Source organism: Tauraco erythrolophus, chromosome 8, assembly GCF_009769465.1.
Source record: "Tauraco erythrolophus isolate bTauEry1 chromosome 8, bTauEry1.pri, whole genome shotgun sequence".
In the NCBI taxonomy this organism is placed as follows: Eukaryota; Metazoa; Chordata; class Aves; order Musophagiformes; family Musophagidae; genus Tauraco; species Tauraco erythrolophus.
The window spans coordinates 44,952,364-44,966,652 of record NC_141472.1 but is presented as its reverse complement, the minus strand read 5'-3'; the positions used below and the strand labels follow the sequence as shown (position 1 = coordinate 44,966,652).

At 42.9% G+C, this 14,289-nt stretch overlaps 1 protein-coding gene across 6 annotated transcripts in view; it reads right to left on the bottom strand.

The window, feature by feature from the left end:
• Window positions 1-419: 419 nt before the first annotated feature.
• The window catches only part of PKP4 (plakophilin 4), a 63,303-nt gene continuing 49,433 nt past the window's right edge, over window positions 420-14,289 (bottom strand). For 4 of the 6 annotated variants that reach the window (XM_086616056.1, XM_086616054.1, XM_086616057.1 and 1 more), the window contains 11 exons: window positions 13,067-13,250; window positions 11,599-11,716; window positions 10,907-11,098; window positions 10,585-10,758; window positions 9,568-9,718; window positions 7,266-7,461; window positions 5,774-5,858; window positions 5,551-5,668; window positions 2,060-2,191; window positions 1,253-1,326; window positions 420-668 (listed from right to left, as the gene is read on the bottom strand). In XM_086616056.1, the coding sequence (XP_086472182.1) occupies window positions 420-668; window positions 1,253-1,326; window positions 2,060-2,191; window positions 5,551-5,668; window positions 5,774-5,858; window positions 7,266-7,461; window positions 9,568-9,718; window positions 10,585-10,758; window positions 10,907-11,098; window positions 11,599-11,716; window positions 13,067-13,250 (1,673 nt within the window). The remainder of the gene's footprint in view (window positions 669-1,252; window positions 1,327-2,059; window positions 2,192-5,550; window positions 5,669-5,773; window positions 5,859-7,265; window positions 7,462-9,567; window positions 9,719-10,584; window positions 10,759-10,906; window positions 11,099-11,598; window positions 11,717-13,066; window positions 13,251-14,289) is intronic. The other 2 variants (XM_086616059.1, XM_086616058.1) reach the window with 1 other exon arrangement.

Genomic DNA, 14,289 nt, shown 5'->3' with positions numbered 1-14,289 from the left:
CAATCCTGACATTGAGTAATAGCAATAAAACAAGGGCATCCATTTTATTGTTTCTGTACAAACTATCAGAACAAGACTTTTATTCACATAAAAAAAAAAATCAGCTTTAATTTGCTCTGACCTACACACTTTCCAAATTCATTTTACTCAATTCTCAAACCTTTCATCACATCGCCCACACCCTCACCAGACTACAGGAGCTACAAGTAATTATACCTAACACCTAAACAGAGCAAAAAACCATCCCTTCCAGTTTTGCTTCCTGACAACTCCTCACTCAAAAAAATAAAATTAAAAAAAAATCTTCCTTGTTCCTTCCTTTTATTCACTTTCACATTTCATATCCGAAACAACAAACAAGGCCATTCCTTTCTTCTCAAGCACGATGAGAAACACACTGTCGGTTTTTCTCTTTGATGCTACACCCAGGAGTCGGGCGAACCCGGGTACTGCTCTGCTCTATAAGAAGATCGTCTGGTGGAATAAAAGTCTACGTAATTTGTGGTTGATTTCAGTCCGTACTGTGTTGTGTAATCCGAAGTAGCAGGAAAGTGAACTCTATCATCAAAATACGGGTCTTCGTAGCTGTGTGGGGACTGCAGGTACAACCTGTACGCATCATAGTTTTTTCTGTTGGTGTCTTCTTGACTGTAGTAGAACTGCTGATGCTGTCGACAAAGCAATAGAAAAATAAGCTTTCAGGATATAATCAGCAGAGGAAATACTTGTTTCTCAAACTTACACACATTATACAGAACCTTTCCCTAAAAAGTTACGTGCAGCTCTACCAATGATAGTAGGTAGGTTTCAAACCTCCATGAAATGTACCTGATTTTTAAGTTAAACTAAATGGAGGAAAAACCTCTAAGCCTGCATGCTGTCTCCTGCATTCACTGGGAAGCTAGTAACTCTCCCAAAGCAGTACTTTTAGAGCATAAATGGAAAATACAGAGCCTACCAAAAAAAAAGAAAAAGAGTCAAGTCAGAAAAGTGCTCTCAGATCCCACCATAAGAACACGTGTGACATCATAAGTGACTATAAAAGATAACACAAAGGTAATAGCAGCACATAAGCCATTGTCACTTTAAGTACACTCATGCCCAGTAAAAAATTAACGATGCTCTAGATTCTCTCCAGAAAAGCCCTCTGATGTTACCAAGCGTGCTCAGACTGCCCTAAGTCCCACTGAGCACGGCACGCTGCGACTCGTTATCAGCGTCATTTCAAAATCAAGGTTTGAAATCGAGTCACCTGTAGTCGTCTGTTTTGTTCTCTTGCTGGTGAGGAATAGGAACTGATGTATATTGGTGAAGGTTTGCTGGAACCTGTGAGAAAACAGTTTGTGGCATAAGCTTCAGTCTTTATTCTTTTGTCTGTAAGTCTGTTTGCTTCTGTTTTACCGAGAAATTGCACAGCACCCAACAACTAAGTCCACGGATTTTAGTATCTACTAATAATATAAACACCACCATACAGGCCAATTTTGTCCCTCAGCAGTAGTTAAATTGAAACCAAGAGGCTTTTTTGTGTTGCTGTGTTTTGTTTTACAGACTAATAGCCTTTAAAACAAGGAATTTCCTTCTCTTTCTTCACTGTTCTCTACTGTTTTGTGACTTGTGTCGAATAGTAAGAAGGAAAAGGGATATCAGGGAAAAGATGAAATCTTGGTATCATTGAATAATACAATAAGTGTATATTATTATAATATAAACCCACACATTATTAGTTATAACATGATATAATAATATGTAATGTCCTTAATAAAACAAATTTCTGTAGTAGGATTTTAAATATAAATAAAAATTCTAACCACCTCTCACCTCCTGATTTAAAAACAGATTTTTTTGTTCTGGTAACATGTGCAACTTTAAAGAAACTCACAGAGTCAGATGCAAAACCTGTTGTTCCACACACCGTGAATATAATGATAAAAATGGAAAACAACATTAAGGAGTAACAAGCCTGCTAATGCCGCTGTCCATACCGTGACTGTGTACACTCCTCATACAAGGAATATTTACATATTGCTGTTACGAGTTCACCTAACTGGTATCTTACCGGTATATATGTCTTTATGTGCAATAACATCGCCTTGGTGGTTATAATACTGCATAGAAGGCTGCGTTCTGTCGTAGTCAGAGCGGGGCTCTCTGATTCCTAATAAAGCCGGCGATGAGGACGTGCTGCCAACTGATGAAAAAAGAAAGATTGTCAGCATATATCCCATACCTAACCCTCTCTTTATTCTCTCCTCATCCCTGCCTCCCTCAAGGACTAACAAAGGAGAGAGACGTGGGTAATGGACAAACCAGAACATCCTGGATGAAGAACCCCAGTGACAAAGGCTATCAACAAGGTACGACAGGATCACCATGTTATACTTGATGGTGAGTCACTGCGCTGTAACGCTCACAACGGAAATGGGACCTTACCCATCGCAGTTTGCATATGACACCATTTGCTTGCGTTTAGCAGATGAGTGCCCTGCTACATTTATGGTTTTGTGGAAGTTGAACAGAACCTTTAAGTCCATCCTGTCAGGTGGGGCAGCCTGCCTGGCTGACGCGATCCACGCGCACCCCCGTATCCCTGTTCTCTGATCAGCGTGCAGAAGCCTGTCTTGGACGTTTTCTGCTCCAGTTGGCTGACAGCCCTTGTGAGATCGTAACAAGGGATTACAGTGAACAGCTGACTCTCTATAGTTGTCAAAAGTTTGTTCTGCTAAATCTTCCCTATTTTATAGGCCACTCAGGATTTGTTGGCTTAGAAAGACTCCCGTAACGCAGGAGAAAAATACTTTGAAATATTTTCTAGAAATTTTGCTTCAAAACATTAATCAATATCTTCTTCCATTAGCTGTGTCTATTACATCATATCCCACAATTTTGTGTTATTATGGATAGTTTAATGACTGATATTATCCTGGCATATTCATGGCTAAAAAAGCTAAATTTGGGGAGCGACTGAAAGAACAACCACCGTTGTAGGCCAAGTGTAACTGTTCTACCACATGCATGCTGTGATCAGCATTGCTGCTACCACAGGACCCTCTGGGGACATTTCTTTGCACCAAACTTCCACCTGACTAGTTCAGTTCATGCTCTGGAACAGAAAAGCAGACACTTTCTATTAGGATTTTTTACAAAGTGTTCTTTGAAGTACAACGGCCTCTGAATATTATGTTAGAGCTGCCCATCTTACTTCCTACTTGCAGTTCGAAGAACTGGAGTAACAAAGTTGTTCTGGTAGCAAACCTTAGAGAGAAAGCACTCGGGTAAGAATTTCACCTGAATTCAGGTATCGGAATATCCTTTTACACTTTGGTAGAATCCGGTCAGATCCCTGAGCCTGAGCCGTATTCGCTTCCTTGTCGTTGCTTACTTTGAGAAGATGTTTTTGGCTCTGGTAGTAGGTACACAGCTTAAACAGTCTGTGAATTCAAGGTGGTGTTTTGATGCCACTATGTGCAACTTGGCAACTAGGTGTAAAAGTAAAAACTGCCTTCAGTATCATGTGGTTTGAGAGTGACAAAGATACTTGGTCAGGACATTCTTTGGGAATCCTGAGGGGCTGGGCGAAAACGGAACATGGAACGCAGGAAGGTCAGAGTAACAAAATCCACTAGAATTGGTACGTGCAGTCGGCTGTTGTATGGCACCAGACAAAGGAGTCAGTCCTGTGTGCTGTACTGTGGTGGCTGAGAGAACTCTGGGCATGGAAGATACGCTTTCTTTCCCTTCCTCAGACACTACAGGTATACTTCTCAGAGGAAAATAAATCCCTGATTGAGTCCTTGTTTTTCAAGTCAACCACGTCATGAAGGAACGTGTGAGCATTGTTAGTTTTACGTAGAGAAGCAATTAAACAAGAGTACTGTAGGAACTGGTCACTTATTTTAGCAGCCATAGTAGACAGATATTTCTCAGCATTAACAGAGATCTATTTGCATAAAAAAGAGTAAATTGGATAAAATAAAACGCCAAATGAAGACAATATACCAGGCTTCAAGTAGGTATTGTATCAGCTCCCTCATGAAGATTAAATCATAGCACTTGAGAAGTTAAAGGAACAAAGGTAAGAAATAAATGAGGAGTCAGAAAAGTAAGATTTTTGTATTTGTCTTGCTCATCCTAATGGGACATTACATAATTGGGAATGAAAACAGGTTCCTTGCTATTCGTCTGCTGCTTTCTGTGCTATCAGGTACCCCTGTTCTGTGGGGCTACATCCTCAATGCCAAGTCCTACAGCACAGCAGTGGCTTTGTAGAGAGAAATGGTTGGTAACAAAGTCCAGGTGTGTACGCTGAGGCTTTCACTAGGCACCAACTTTAACCTGGTCCCATGAACTGAATGTCCATTGGCAGTTGGAGTATATTAGTGGTCTGGAAGCACACCATCTGATCAAGTTTCATCCAGAAGGAATACAATTCACACATTCTGTGTTGATCTGCTTGAGGATAGGAAGGCTCTGCAGAGGGATCTGGACAGGCTGGGTTGATGGGCTGAGGCCAGTTGTGTGAGGTTCAGCAAGGCTCAGTGCTGGGTCCCACACTTGGATCACAACAACCTCGTGCAACGCTACAGGCTTGGGGGAGAGCGGCTGGAAAGCTGATGGGGGGAAAAGACTTGGGGGTGTTGGTCAACAGCCGGCTGAACATGAGCCAGCAGTGTGCCCAGGTGGCCAAGAAGGCCAATGGTATCCTGGCTTGTATCAGAAGGAGCACGACCAGCAGGACTAGAGAAGTGATCGTTCCCCTGTACTTGGCACTGGTGAGGCTGCACCTGGAATACTGTGTTCAGTTTTGGGCCCCCCACTACAGACAGACGTGGAGGTGCTGGAATGTGTCCAGAGAAGGGCAACGAAGCCGGTGAAGGGTCTGGAGCACAAGTCTTACGAGGAGCGGCTGAGGGAGCTGGGGGTGTTCAGCCTGGAGAAAAGGAGCCTCAGGGGAGACCTTATCGTGATCTACAACTACCTGAAAGGAGGTTGTAGTGAGGTGGGAGCCAGGCTCTTCTCCCAAGTAACAAGCGATAGGACAAGAGGAAATGGCCTCAAGCTGTGCCAGTGGAGGTTTACATTGGATATTAGGAAAAATTTCTTCACTGAGAGGGTTGTCAGGCATTAGAACAGGCTGCTCAGGGAAGTGGTGGAGTCACCATCCCTGGAGGTGTTTCGCAGACGTGGTTCTTAGGGACATGGTTTAGTGGTGGACTTGGTGGTGTTAAGTTTACAGGTGGACTTGATGATCTTCAGGGTCTCTTCCAAGTGAAATAATTCTGTGATTCTGAGATGGCAGTTTGATTTGCATTAAAGAGTAAGTGGGGAGATTTGCCTCGAATGTAGAGACATTCGCCAATCCTGTGGAATCTGAAGCCTACCAATGGTAACAACTATGGAACATTCAGAGTACATGAAGTACTTATGTTCAAATACAGAGGAGAGGCAGTAGTTTAGATAGAATTAGTAGTAAACTGAGAGACTATTTGAGTTACACAAATGGGATACCAGGTACCCCTTCAGTACATCTCTTCACATTTCTTGACTGACCTGACTGGATGACAGGTGACATCTGTTGATTTGTGGTTGATAGAGAAGGATGTGATTTGAACCTCTCTCGCTCTAGTGTTGATACGGGTGTAATAAAATGACTTTGATTCCATCCATCCTGTGGAGTAGCAAAAAGAAAAAAAACATACAAATATATCATTTTGCACTAAATTAGGAGTTTTGGTAGAACCGGTTTCCACTGTAGGTTAATTTTGTAATTTACCTTTTTATAAATGCTACGGAGATCTCGGTATTGCCACAGTGTATTCAGTACCTGGGCGGCTGCCTTGACAACTTTCAGTGACGACCTAAGTAAAGAATATTACATTATTAGAAAGCCACTTAATTCCACTTAAAAAGAACAAAGTTCCTGAGCTACGTAATAGCCTAAACTCTGATGCTGTGCAAGTCAGGTCCTCTCCCCAGGTCTCGATAACGCACGGCTGTATCCCCACAGTGTGAACACAGCCGTGTCAGCAGCCTCACCACAGGCTGGTGCACAACCTGAGTAAGCATGACAACAAATTCTCTTTCCAGCCTAGAAATTTTCTCTTCAGGTCACCCACGTGAGGAATACAGATAGAAGGGTTGAAGTAGCTACTGTCATAGTCTGCGAGAATTAAAAATCATGAAAAAAAACATTGTGTTTGGTGCATTTCATAAAAACTGAGATTACATTCTTTAAATCATTGCACAAAATCCCTAACTGTAGGAAAAGAATAAATGAACAAAATAGAGCTGGTAGTGAAAGTCTCCAGACATCCTCATAGTGAGACACTGTTCTCAATTCTGTGTTGCACTACTGCAAGCTTACTGGTTGGGAACACGCTTTTCCGCTCTCAAGAGCAAGGCTAGGAAAACTGCTATAGCTATTATTAAACATAAAATCGTGCCATCTTTCTGAAGAGAAATGGTAGTCATCTGGTGGCAGTACTGAAGTAGTGATTTGACATCAAATGCCACAGCATGACATCTGTGTTAAACATACGCCTTTTTCTGTCGCTGTGAAGATTCATCGAAATACAGTTTTTGAAAGACTGAAAAAACGAGCAGTTGATAGTGTTGTTCAATGAGCAGACACTCTTAGTATGTTCACAATATTTTAAATTTGTTTAGCGTACCCCGTTGCCTCGTAAATGTAAGCACAGGTGCAGCTTTACACGTCGTCTTCACAGACCAATGATTGCTGCATTCGCACCTACGCTCGAAATGCATCTGTGTCCCCTGAACACGTGAAGTGGTCTAACTTGTGGGTGCTCAAAACGTAGCCCAGTTCCTTTTGAGACAAAGCCTTTGTTAAAAATGCAGTTATGTTTCATTCCCACTGGCCAGCTGCTCTTGGAAGAGATCCTTTTCTCTCCTTTACCGCCTGACCAGACACTGGGAACAGCACGCGGGGCTGGCTGTACAATCGGCTTTCTGGTTTAAGAGGGGGGGATTTATTTTAACACCATTTAACCTGGACGGGCCTCGTTAACGCGCTCCCTGCGTGCAGCTGTCGGCGCCTCCGAAAGGCTGGGATCGAGAACATGCTGCACGAGAACGGAGGTACCGGCTGCCTCTCCCTTCCCAGAGGGATTCCGGCTTTCCTAGCTACTCCGATCAGGACTGCAAAAGCAGGTTGTTTTTTAACTCAAAAAACCATTTCCTGCATTCTTACGCATTTCAAATGGACTAGAGAACCGGTTTAGGTATGAGCTTTGTTGCCTACTTGCCTGTCACCTCTTCCTTTCGTTATGTTCACCAGCTTTTCTATTCCTCCAGTATCGGCGAGGGCTTTGGCGTTTTCCATGTTTTTACTCGTGACCTCATGCAGAGCACAGCAGATCGCTGCTACGGTCTCGTCAGACAGGATGCTCGGACCGTTGCCTCCGGGAAGTCGATTAACCAGATCTCGCATTGCATATTTACCTACAGAAACCCACCAACACAACCAAGTGAAAAAAAACCCAAACATTTTGGTACTTAAGATTTGAAATTATAGGAATCACCACAAAACTGCATCTGAAAGCAATAAAAAGAAACGCAGGATCAAAACTGTGGCAACCTTCCAAGAATTCACATTTTACACAGTGTGAAGAGAGACTAGAGACTGATTATTTTTTTTCTTTTAGCTTAAAAAATTGAGCAGTTGCATTTTTGCATTAAAACCAGGAGCATTTGTAAACGGGACTTACTTGGAGAAAGCAGAATCATTCAAGGAAAAACGTTACGCTATTTAGTATGATTGAAGGGTGGGTGACCATTCCCAGGCTTCATTTATGGGAGCGTTACAGAAATCCTTACAGTAACTTGGAATATTTTTCTTTCAGACATTCTGTTCACCCTATTTGTTACCCATATGGGATCAGATCTCAGCTCTTTCAGACTTCAGCTACTGACCACTGCACAGGAATTATCTCACTGCAGACAAAGGAAATTAACTAAAACTGAGGTCAGTTTTTTTCCTGTTTAGGCTGTGCTGTTAATTGAATGATTAATTGATTTTATTGAAGACACATATTTGTACACAACACAAAGCCATTAGCTCTCTATGTGCATAATGTGCCTGAGGGAAAAAGAAAACACCTGAAAAGGAATTCTGCAAACAAAAGGAACAACTTTTCCCACACTGGAAAACTGCCACCAGCAACGCTGTATACAGTAGTTCCCTGCCACTGGCCAGTCTTTAGCAAGCTCATCACCACCTGTTTGCATCTACCAATTTATGATTTCATTTGTCGGAGTCTCCAGTTTCTTATTTTCCTCCAAGTTTAGATCCTGTAAACCCACTACTCCTGCCCCAACCAATGGCAGCAAAGTTGCATAAAATCGATAACGAGCATGGGGTAATTTATGACTCACTTCATGTCTCTAAATATTTTACACAAAGATTAGTTTCGAAGTGTATCTGAAAGCCATTAATTCTTTCATGGTTAAGGCTTTGTCAGGGAGAGGAAACAGCTGGAGACGATTCCTGAATTGAAAAGTTCTGCCAGGAAGGGGGAAGAAAAAATGCTGAAAAAAGAATATCACCTGAGTATGACCTCTAATATGGGTGGTGCTATAGAACGGAATTTTCTTTTTACTAATTTCTTATGTACGTAGTACCTACACTGCAAGAAAACACGTTCTGAACATCGAAGATGGAGAAGCTTCAGAAATATATAATAAAACTCTGTTCACTTGCATTTATCTTTTTGCAAATATTGACACTCTATCCATATGAATAGTTGTTATATATTTATCCCACTAGTCTACAACACAGAAGACGCTTCTGTAACAAAACCAAAACTTTTTTAGATCATGACACGGGTTAGCAGGGTTCACTTAGGCCACGGCCGTCTGAAGCTGAGCGTGAGGCATGTTCAACACTTGCCATAATAGATGGAGATTCCCGATCAAAGCAGGAAAAATACTGTCTGGGGCTTTTTAAATGCTAGATGAGAAAGGCACGATGAATGCCTAAAGTATTAAATACTAAAACTGACAAAAGGGAAACAGTTTTTCTACCAAGCACCCTTGCTGATTACTTAATTCAGCAGACACATATGTACTGCTTTATATCTGGGGTTTTGCGGAAATGTTTTACTAGGAGAGGATTTCTTCTCTCTCTCCCTATCCAATACTATTAAATATTTACTGATGTGCTGGCAGCATAGCTGTCCCGTCCTCTCAGGATACGGAAGGGACCCTGAAACCCTCTGAGAAGGTTACCACTTAGCTCTAAGGGAGTGGAGTTGTGTTTTCCTTCATATTTTACACTGGCAGTTTCCCGTCCAGGTTGGTTTCGCTGAGGTGACTTTCATCCGCTGCAAAGAGATTGCCGTGCAAGACCATGCGAGACGGCCAAAGGCAAACTAAAACGTCAGTCTGACTCTGAAAAGCTACTGCTGTCAAAAAGATGAATTTCTGCGACACAACTGACATGATACAGTAAGTCAAGTCTGCTGTTTCTGTCGGCAGAATCTCGTCCCAGTGTTTTCCCAGTAAAGGTTGGACGCGTTGGCGCTCTCTGCAGTGCAGTTCTGTACTTACCAATAAGCTCCTTATTACGAACGTCTAATGCCATATTCCTTAAGGCAGTTGCCACAGATGAAACAACCCTATCGTTATCCATCCTCAGCAGCTCCACCAGGATTGGCAGTCCCTTCTCCTTCCTCACAGCAGCTCGAATGTACGCTGCGAACTGCAACAAAACTCGAGTTACTCACAGTCTGCTGCAACGTTCGGACTGAAACAGCCTCTGGCTGGACTGTAATTCTGACGTGTGTCGGGGCCTTTTCCAAGGGAAAGGCGACGTGTCCGGCGTGTGCCTTTCCTGTTACTGTAAAGGGCTGGCTCTGTTGGTTTTCACTCATTGCTCTTACAAAGCAATGTCTGAAAAAAACGGTCTAGCAGACAAAATGTCTTAATGGACGACAAATTATTGAAGAGGGAACAGTTTTGGTTTGTTTGTTGTTTTGGTTTTTTTTTTTTTTAAAGAGCAATTTTATAATGGTCATAAAATGAAAAAGTCTCAGCCGTTTCTCTACAAGTAAAGGAAGCAACTGATGTGTTTGTTTTAATCTCTCCATGACAAACACGTGATGTTAATGAAGTGTTCTCGTGTGATGTTTTGTAACATATTGTATGCCAGGGCCACAAGCAAGAATGTATGGAAACAAATAATACAATTAATAAACCCAATACAAACGATTTATTTATGCTGGTCGTATTTTGAAGGTACCCTCCTACCAGAACTCACAGCTAGAAGATGGTAGAAGATTATTTTGACCTAATATGCACTGGAAGAAAAGTTTTTCTGTGTATTTAAAATAAATGGTACCAATTTTAAGGCCAGTTTCCATATTGCTCTCCCTGTCTACCATCTTTGTCATTGCTTTTCACTGGAAATAACATTACTGCAGCACATAAGCAACAGTGATAGACACCAGAGAGAACTGCTCAGATGCATACTGGAAAATGGCATGTTCCTTCCAAACACATTCCAATAGCTTTTTATAAAAACCAGCTAAAATACAGCGATAGGAGGAAGAGTAGTAATTCACATACCTTCCAGTTGCCTGCAGAAAGATTCTGGAGAGACCCTGCGGAGCCCTCTAGAGTAGCTGGATTGGAGCTTTCTGCCAGAAGCGTCAGGTATGGCTTTACCACTGATGGGTGCCAGAGCATTTCCACCCCTTTAGGAGACTTGGAAAATCCTGGTATAGGGCCAACTCCATCCCACTGGGAAACGAGCGTACGTATTCATAACTACATGAAACCTCTATGTTTTCATTCACCATATCATAGTTATTCTTCAAGCTATATACTCCCTCCCCATCATCGGCTAAACTATAGCTGATATATTTGTGATACAATGAAAACAGCAAACCTGATCCTCCTGTGAAGTTTTTTTTTTCTTCTTCTTTTTTTTCCCCCAGCAGCTTGGCTCGGAATCTTTGCTAGGTGATTCCTTTCCTAACAAGTCATCCAGTTCATTGATTCCTAGCAGACGTGCCTGAGGTACCTCCAGTTCCAAACGGTAAGAAAGGTTTCTCAAGGTGCACACACAGTTTTCCACTGTCTGAAGCCAAACCAGAACGATGTCATGTAATTAGTTACGTTCTTACACAGTGCTAGAGTGAACCAAACACATCACGTAGAGGTGAAAAGGCATTTGGAGCACAAGCAGTAAGTTACAGTTCTGGGCCTTGGGCATTGCTTTGTCTGTTTCTCTGGGAAAACTGCAGTCTCTCTCCTGATATCCTCAAGTATGAAAATACTTATAACAGTAAGCTCTACTACAGTGGCTTATTTTTTAGTATTCTGAAAATGAAAAGCACAAGAGCTTGCTATTATTTTACTGAAGAATGAATAATTCAACACTGATGAAAATGAAAAGCCCAGAACAAGTTACACTGTATTACACAACAGAATTCGATTGTGCATCAGTGAACTGGGCTTGGCAGAAAAGCCCAGTTGAGCAAAGCACATCACAGGGCTGAATTACACTGCACAAACCCCAGAGGATCCTGTCAGACAGAGTTTAGCACTAAACGTCACTTGGATGAAAGGGGCACAGACCTTGCTGTCGTAGTCCGACGTGTTCACGCACGTGTGGATCACGTACAGCAGGGAATCCACCAGCCCTTCGCAAGACCGCATCTGCTTCCGGGCTTCTTCGCCTGCGGAGCTCAGATTCCTAAAGGGTTGAAACGATAAAGGAACACAGTGTGTTCACAGACACACACAACTACAGTCATTTCACGAGACAGTTCGTACAAGTTTTTTCTACAGCTGATGGGTAGTTGAGAAGTTCAAAGCAAACACACCATTTTGTGCAGCAATTTTGTGCACCCCCAGTTCTGTAACAGATAAATACGATTCGGAACGGCAGTTTCGAGATGGCATTGACTCATTGGCAAAGGCTGCCCTAAGTAGAACCCTTTCCCTCAGACTTTTCCATGCCAAAGCCTCTCTGCTGTGCAGGGCCGAGCGCGGATTGCTGAGCTTGTCGGCGTTAGAACAGCCTCTGTTGCCCGTCTTTAAGCTGGATCCGTTGGCGATCCGCTCTGCGGTGCGGCCTCATTAACGGCTGGAGCAGCGCCACGCAGAAGCGCAGACGTGTAAGGTGGGTGAAGGGCAAGGAGAAGGCTGCTCCGTGCCTTCGGGTGAGCAGCACGGGGTGTAGGCAAACATTGGCCTGCGAGGCCACCACAGTGCAACGCCTGACGCTTACGCTGACCGGAGGCGCCCTGGAAACGGAGCTGCTGCTGCAAAACGCCACCGTGCCTGTCCAGGGGTGCTTTGTCTCCAGCCATCACGTCCGCACTGCTGCGCTGGAGAGCAGCGCGGAACTCATCGTGTTGAAACGCAACAGCAAAGTATTTATGGAAATACTCTGAAGTTTCGAAGGGCTCAGAAGGACAAATAAAAAGCAATTCCAATTTGAAATCTAATACATTAAAATTCTAAACAAACCTACAAATGAACAGCAACAGCTTATATACTACCTGTGGCCCCCGAATTATCTTTTCAGATATTTTAGTTTTGCCTTTTATTATTCTGAATGCCTTTTTCCCTTCTTAGTGCTGTTGGAGAAATCCACAAAGGGAATAATCAAACACTTCGTTACGGATATGTATGCATATACAAACATGAGTATTCAAATGTATACAACAATAAAGAATCACCAAATGCACAAATCTTTTCATAAATAATATTCCTAAGTCCTGATGCAGTACAAAAATTGCAGAAGTTTATAGGGGAAACGTGCAAAGATAGTAATTTATAAAAAAAAAACCACGCCACGAAAACGTAACCACTAGTTGTTATGGTCAGCATCTCTTAGTGACTAACTTTGTTCTTTTCATATTTTTCTAATATGAAGGGAAAAGAAAACCCAACACACCAATGCAAAAGCTGCACGAATCATAGAACTATATGTAATTTATAGAATGCAACAACTTGTTTGCCTTAAAAATTACAGTGTGATAAAGACCTGTTGGGTAACATCAGTCTGTAAAAGGGAGTCTTCCAGAACAGCACATACCTCAGGCATCCTGTAGTATTGCGCAGAACTAGGGAAGTTTGAAATTTAATTTTATGGTCATCATCAAAGGAAGAGCTGTTCCACCCGGAATGTGGCACTATCACAGTGTTCGTTAGTGTCGACAGAGCATCTCTAATGATTGTCATCTTCACTGCATCACATGAGGACAAGTTCCAGAGAACCCCTTAAGGAAAGATTTCCATTGCAGCAGAGTCAGAAAAGATGTGGCAAACAAACATAAAGCAACATTAATAGCTTCAAAGACATACCTTTAAACAGGAGAAAGGTAATACAAACCCAAAACAAATACAATGAGTCTGCAATGTAACTTTAGTATTATTCCAACATTGTCAGTCTACAAGCGGTCAGCAAAGCTGCCACTAACGGATTCACTTTACAGACTGAAATAAATATTTCCAAATTTCAGATTACAGCATATTTAGCAGCCTGCCCTCTGGCTGGCTGGCTGCTGCGAGCGCTCTTTGACAAGAGAGTTGGGATGCGAGACGATAATCGGAATGACCCTCAGAGATCAGGAGGTAGGTCTCCCCCAGTACTGAGTAGGAAAACAGGTTTATCGGTGAGTAAATGCTCTTCTTAGAGGAAAAACACTCAGCAGGAACAGGCACTGACTGACAGGAAATGTCCCCTGCTTTCTTTCCCGAGGTGCAGCTCATTCTGCCACCAGAGAGGAGAGTGGGAAGTCCCCCCTGCACCACGCGAGTCCAGAGGAATATTCCCTACAGGCATGAACACTCGTCTCGTATGCAAAACACCTTTCCATCTTGGTGAAACCTTACGTGCCCTGAGCTCGCTCTCTCTAACGCCAGTGTATTTCCGAGATATCTAAAGATCAGTCCCGCCCTGACTACCTGTGACTGGCAGAAAGCTCTTTGTTGTGTTGCAGCGTTCGAGGCAGCACGCCGGGTCAGTGCGGGCACACACGTGCCGTAGCAGACACTTCTGTGCCCACGGAGATCACTCACTGTGCCTGTGCTCGTTCCTCTTCTCCGTCCCACCAACACTGCGCCAGCAGCACAGTCTGCTGCGGATCCCACTCCTGCCTGCTGCGTCTTGCTGTCAACAACCGCTTCCCACCTGATCCAGTCTTCTGAAAAGGGACTGGATATGCAACCAAGAACAAACAAACCAAACCTACTGTCTGTTTCCACAGAAACTTTTGCAGATTTCAAAGAATACGTGCCCAGCTGCTTCCTTTTTTC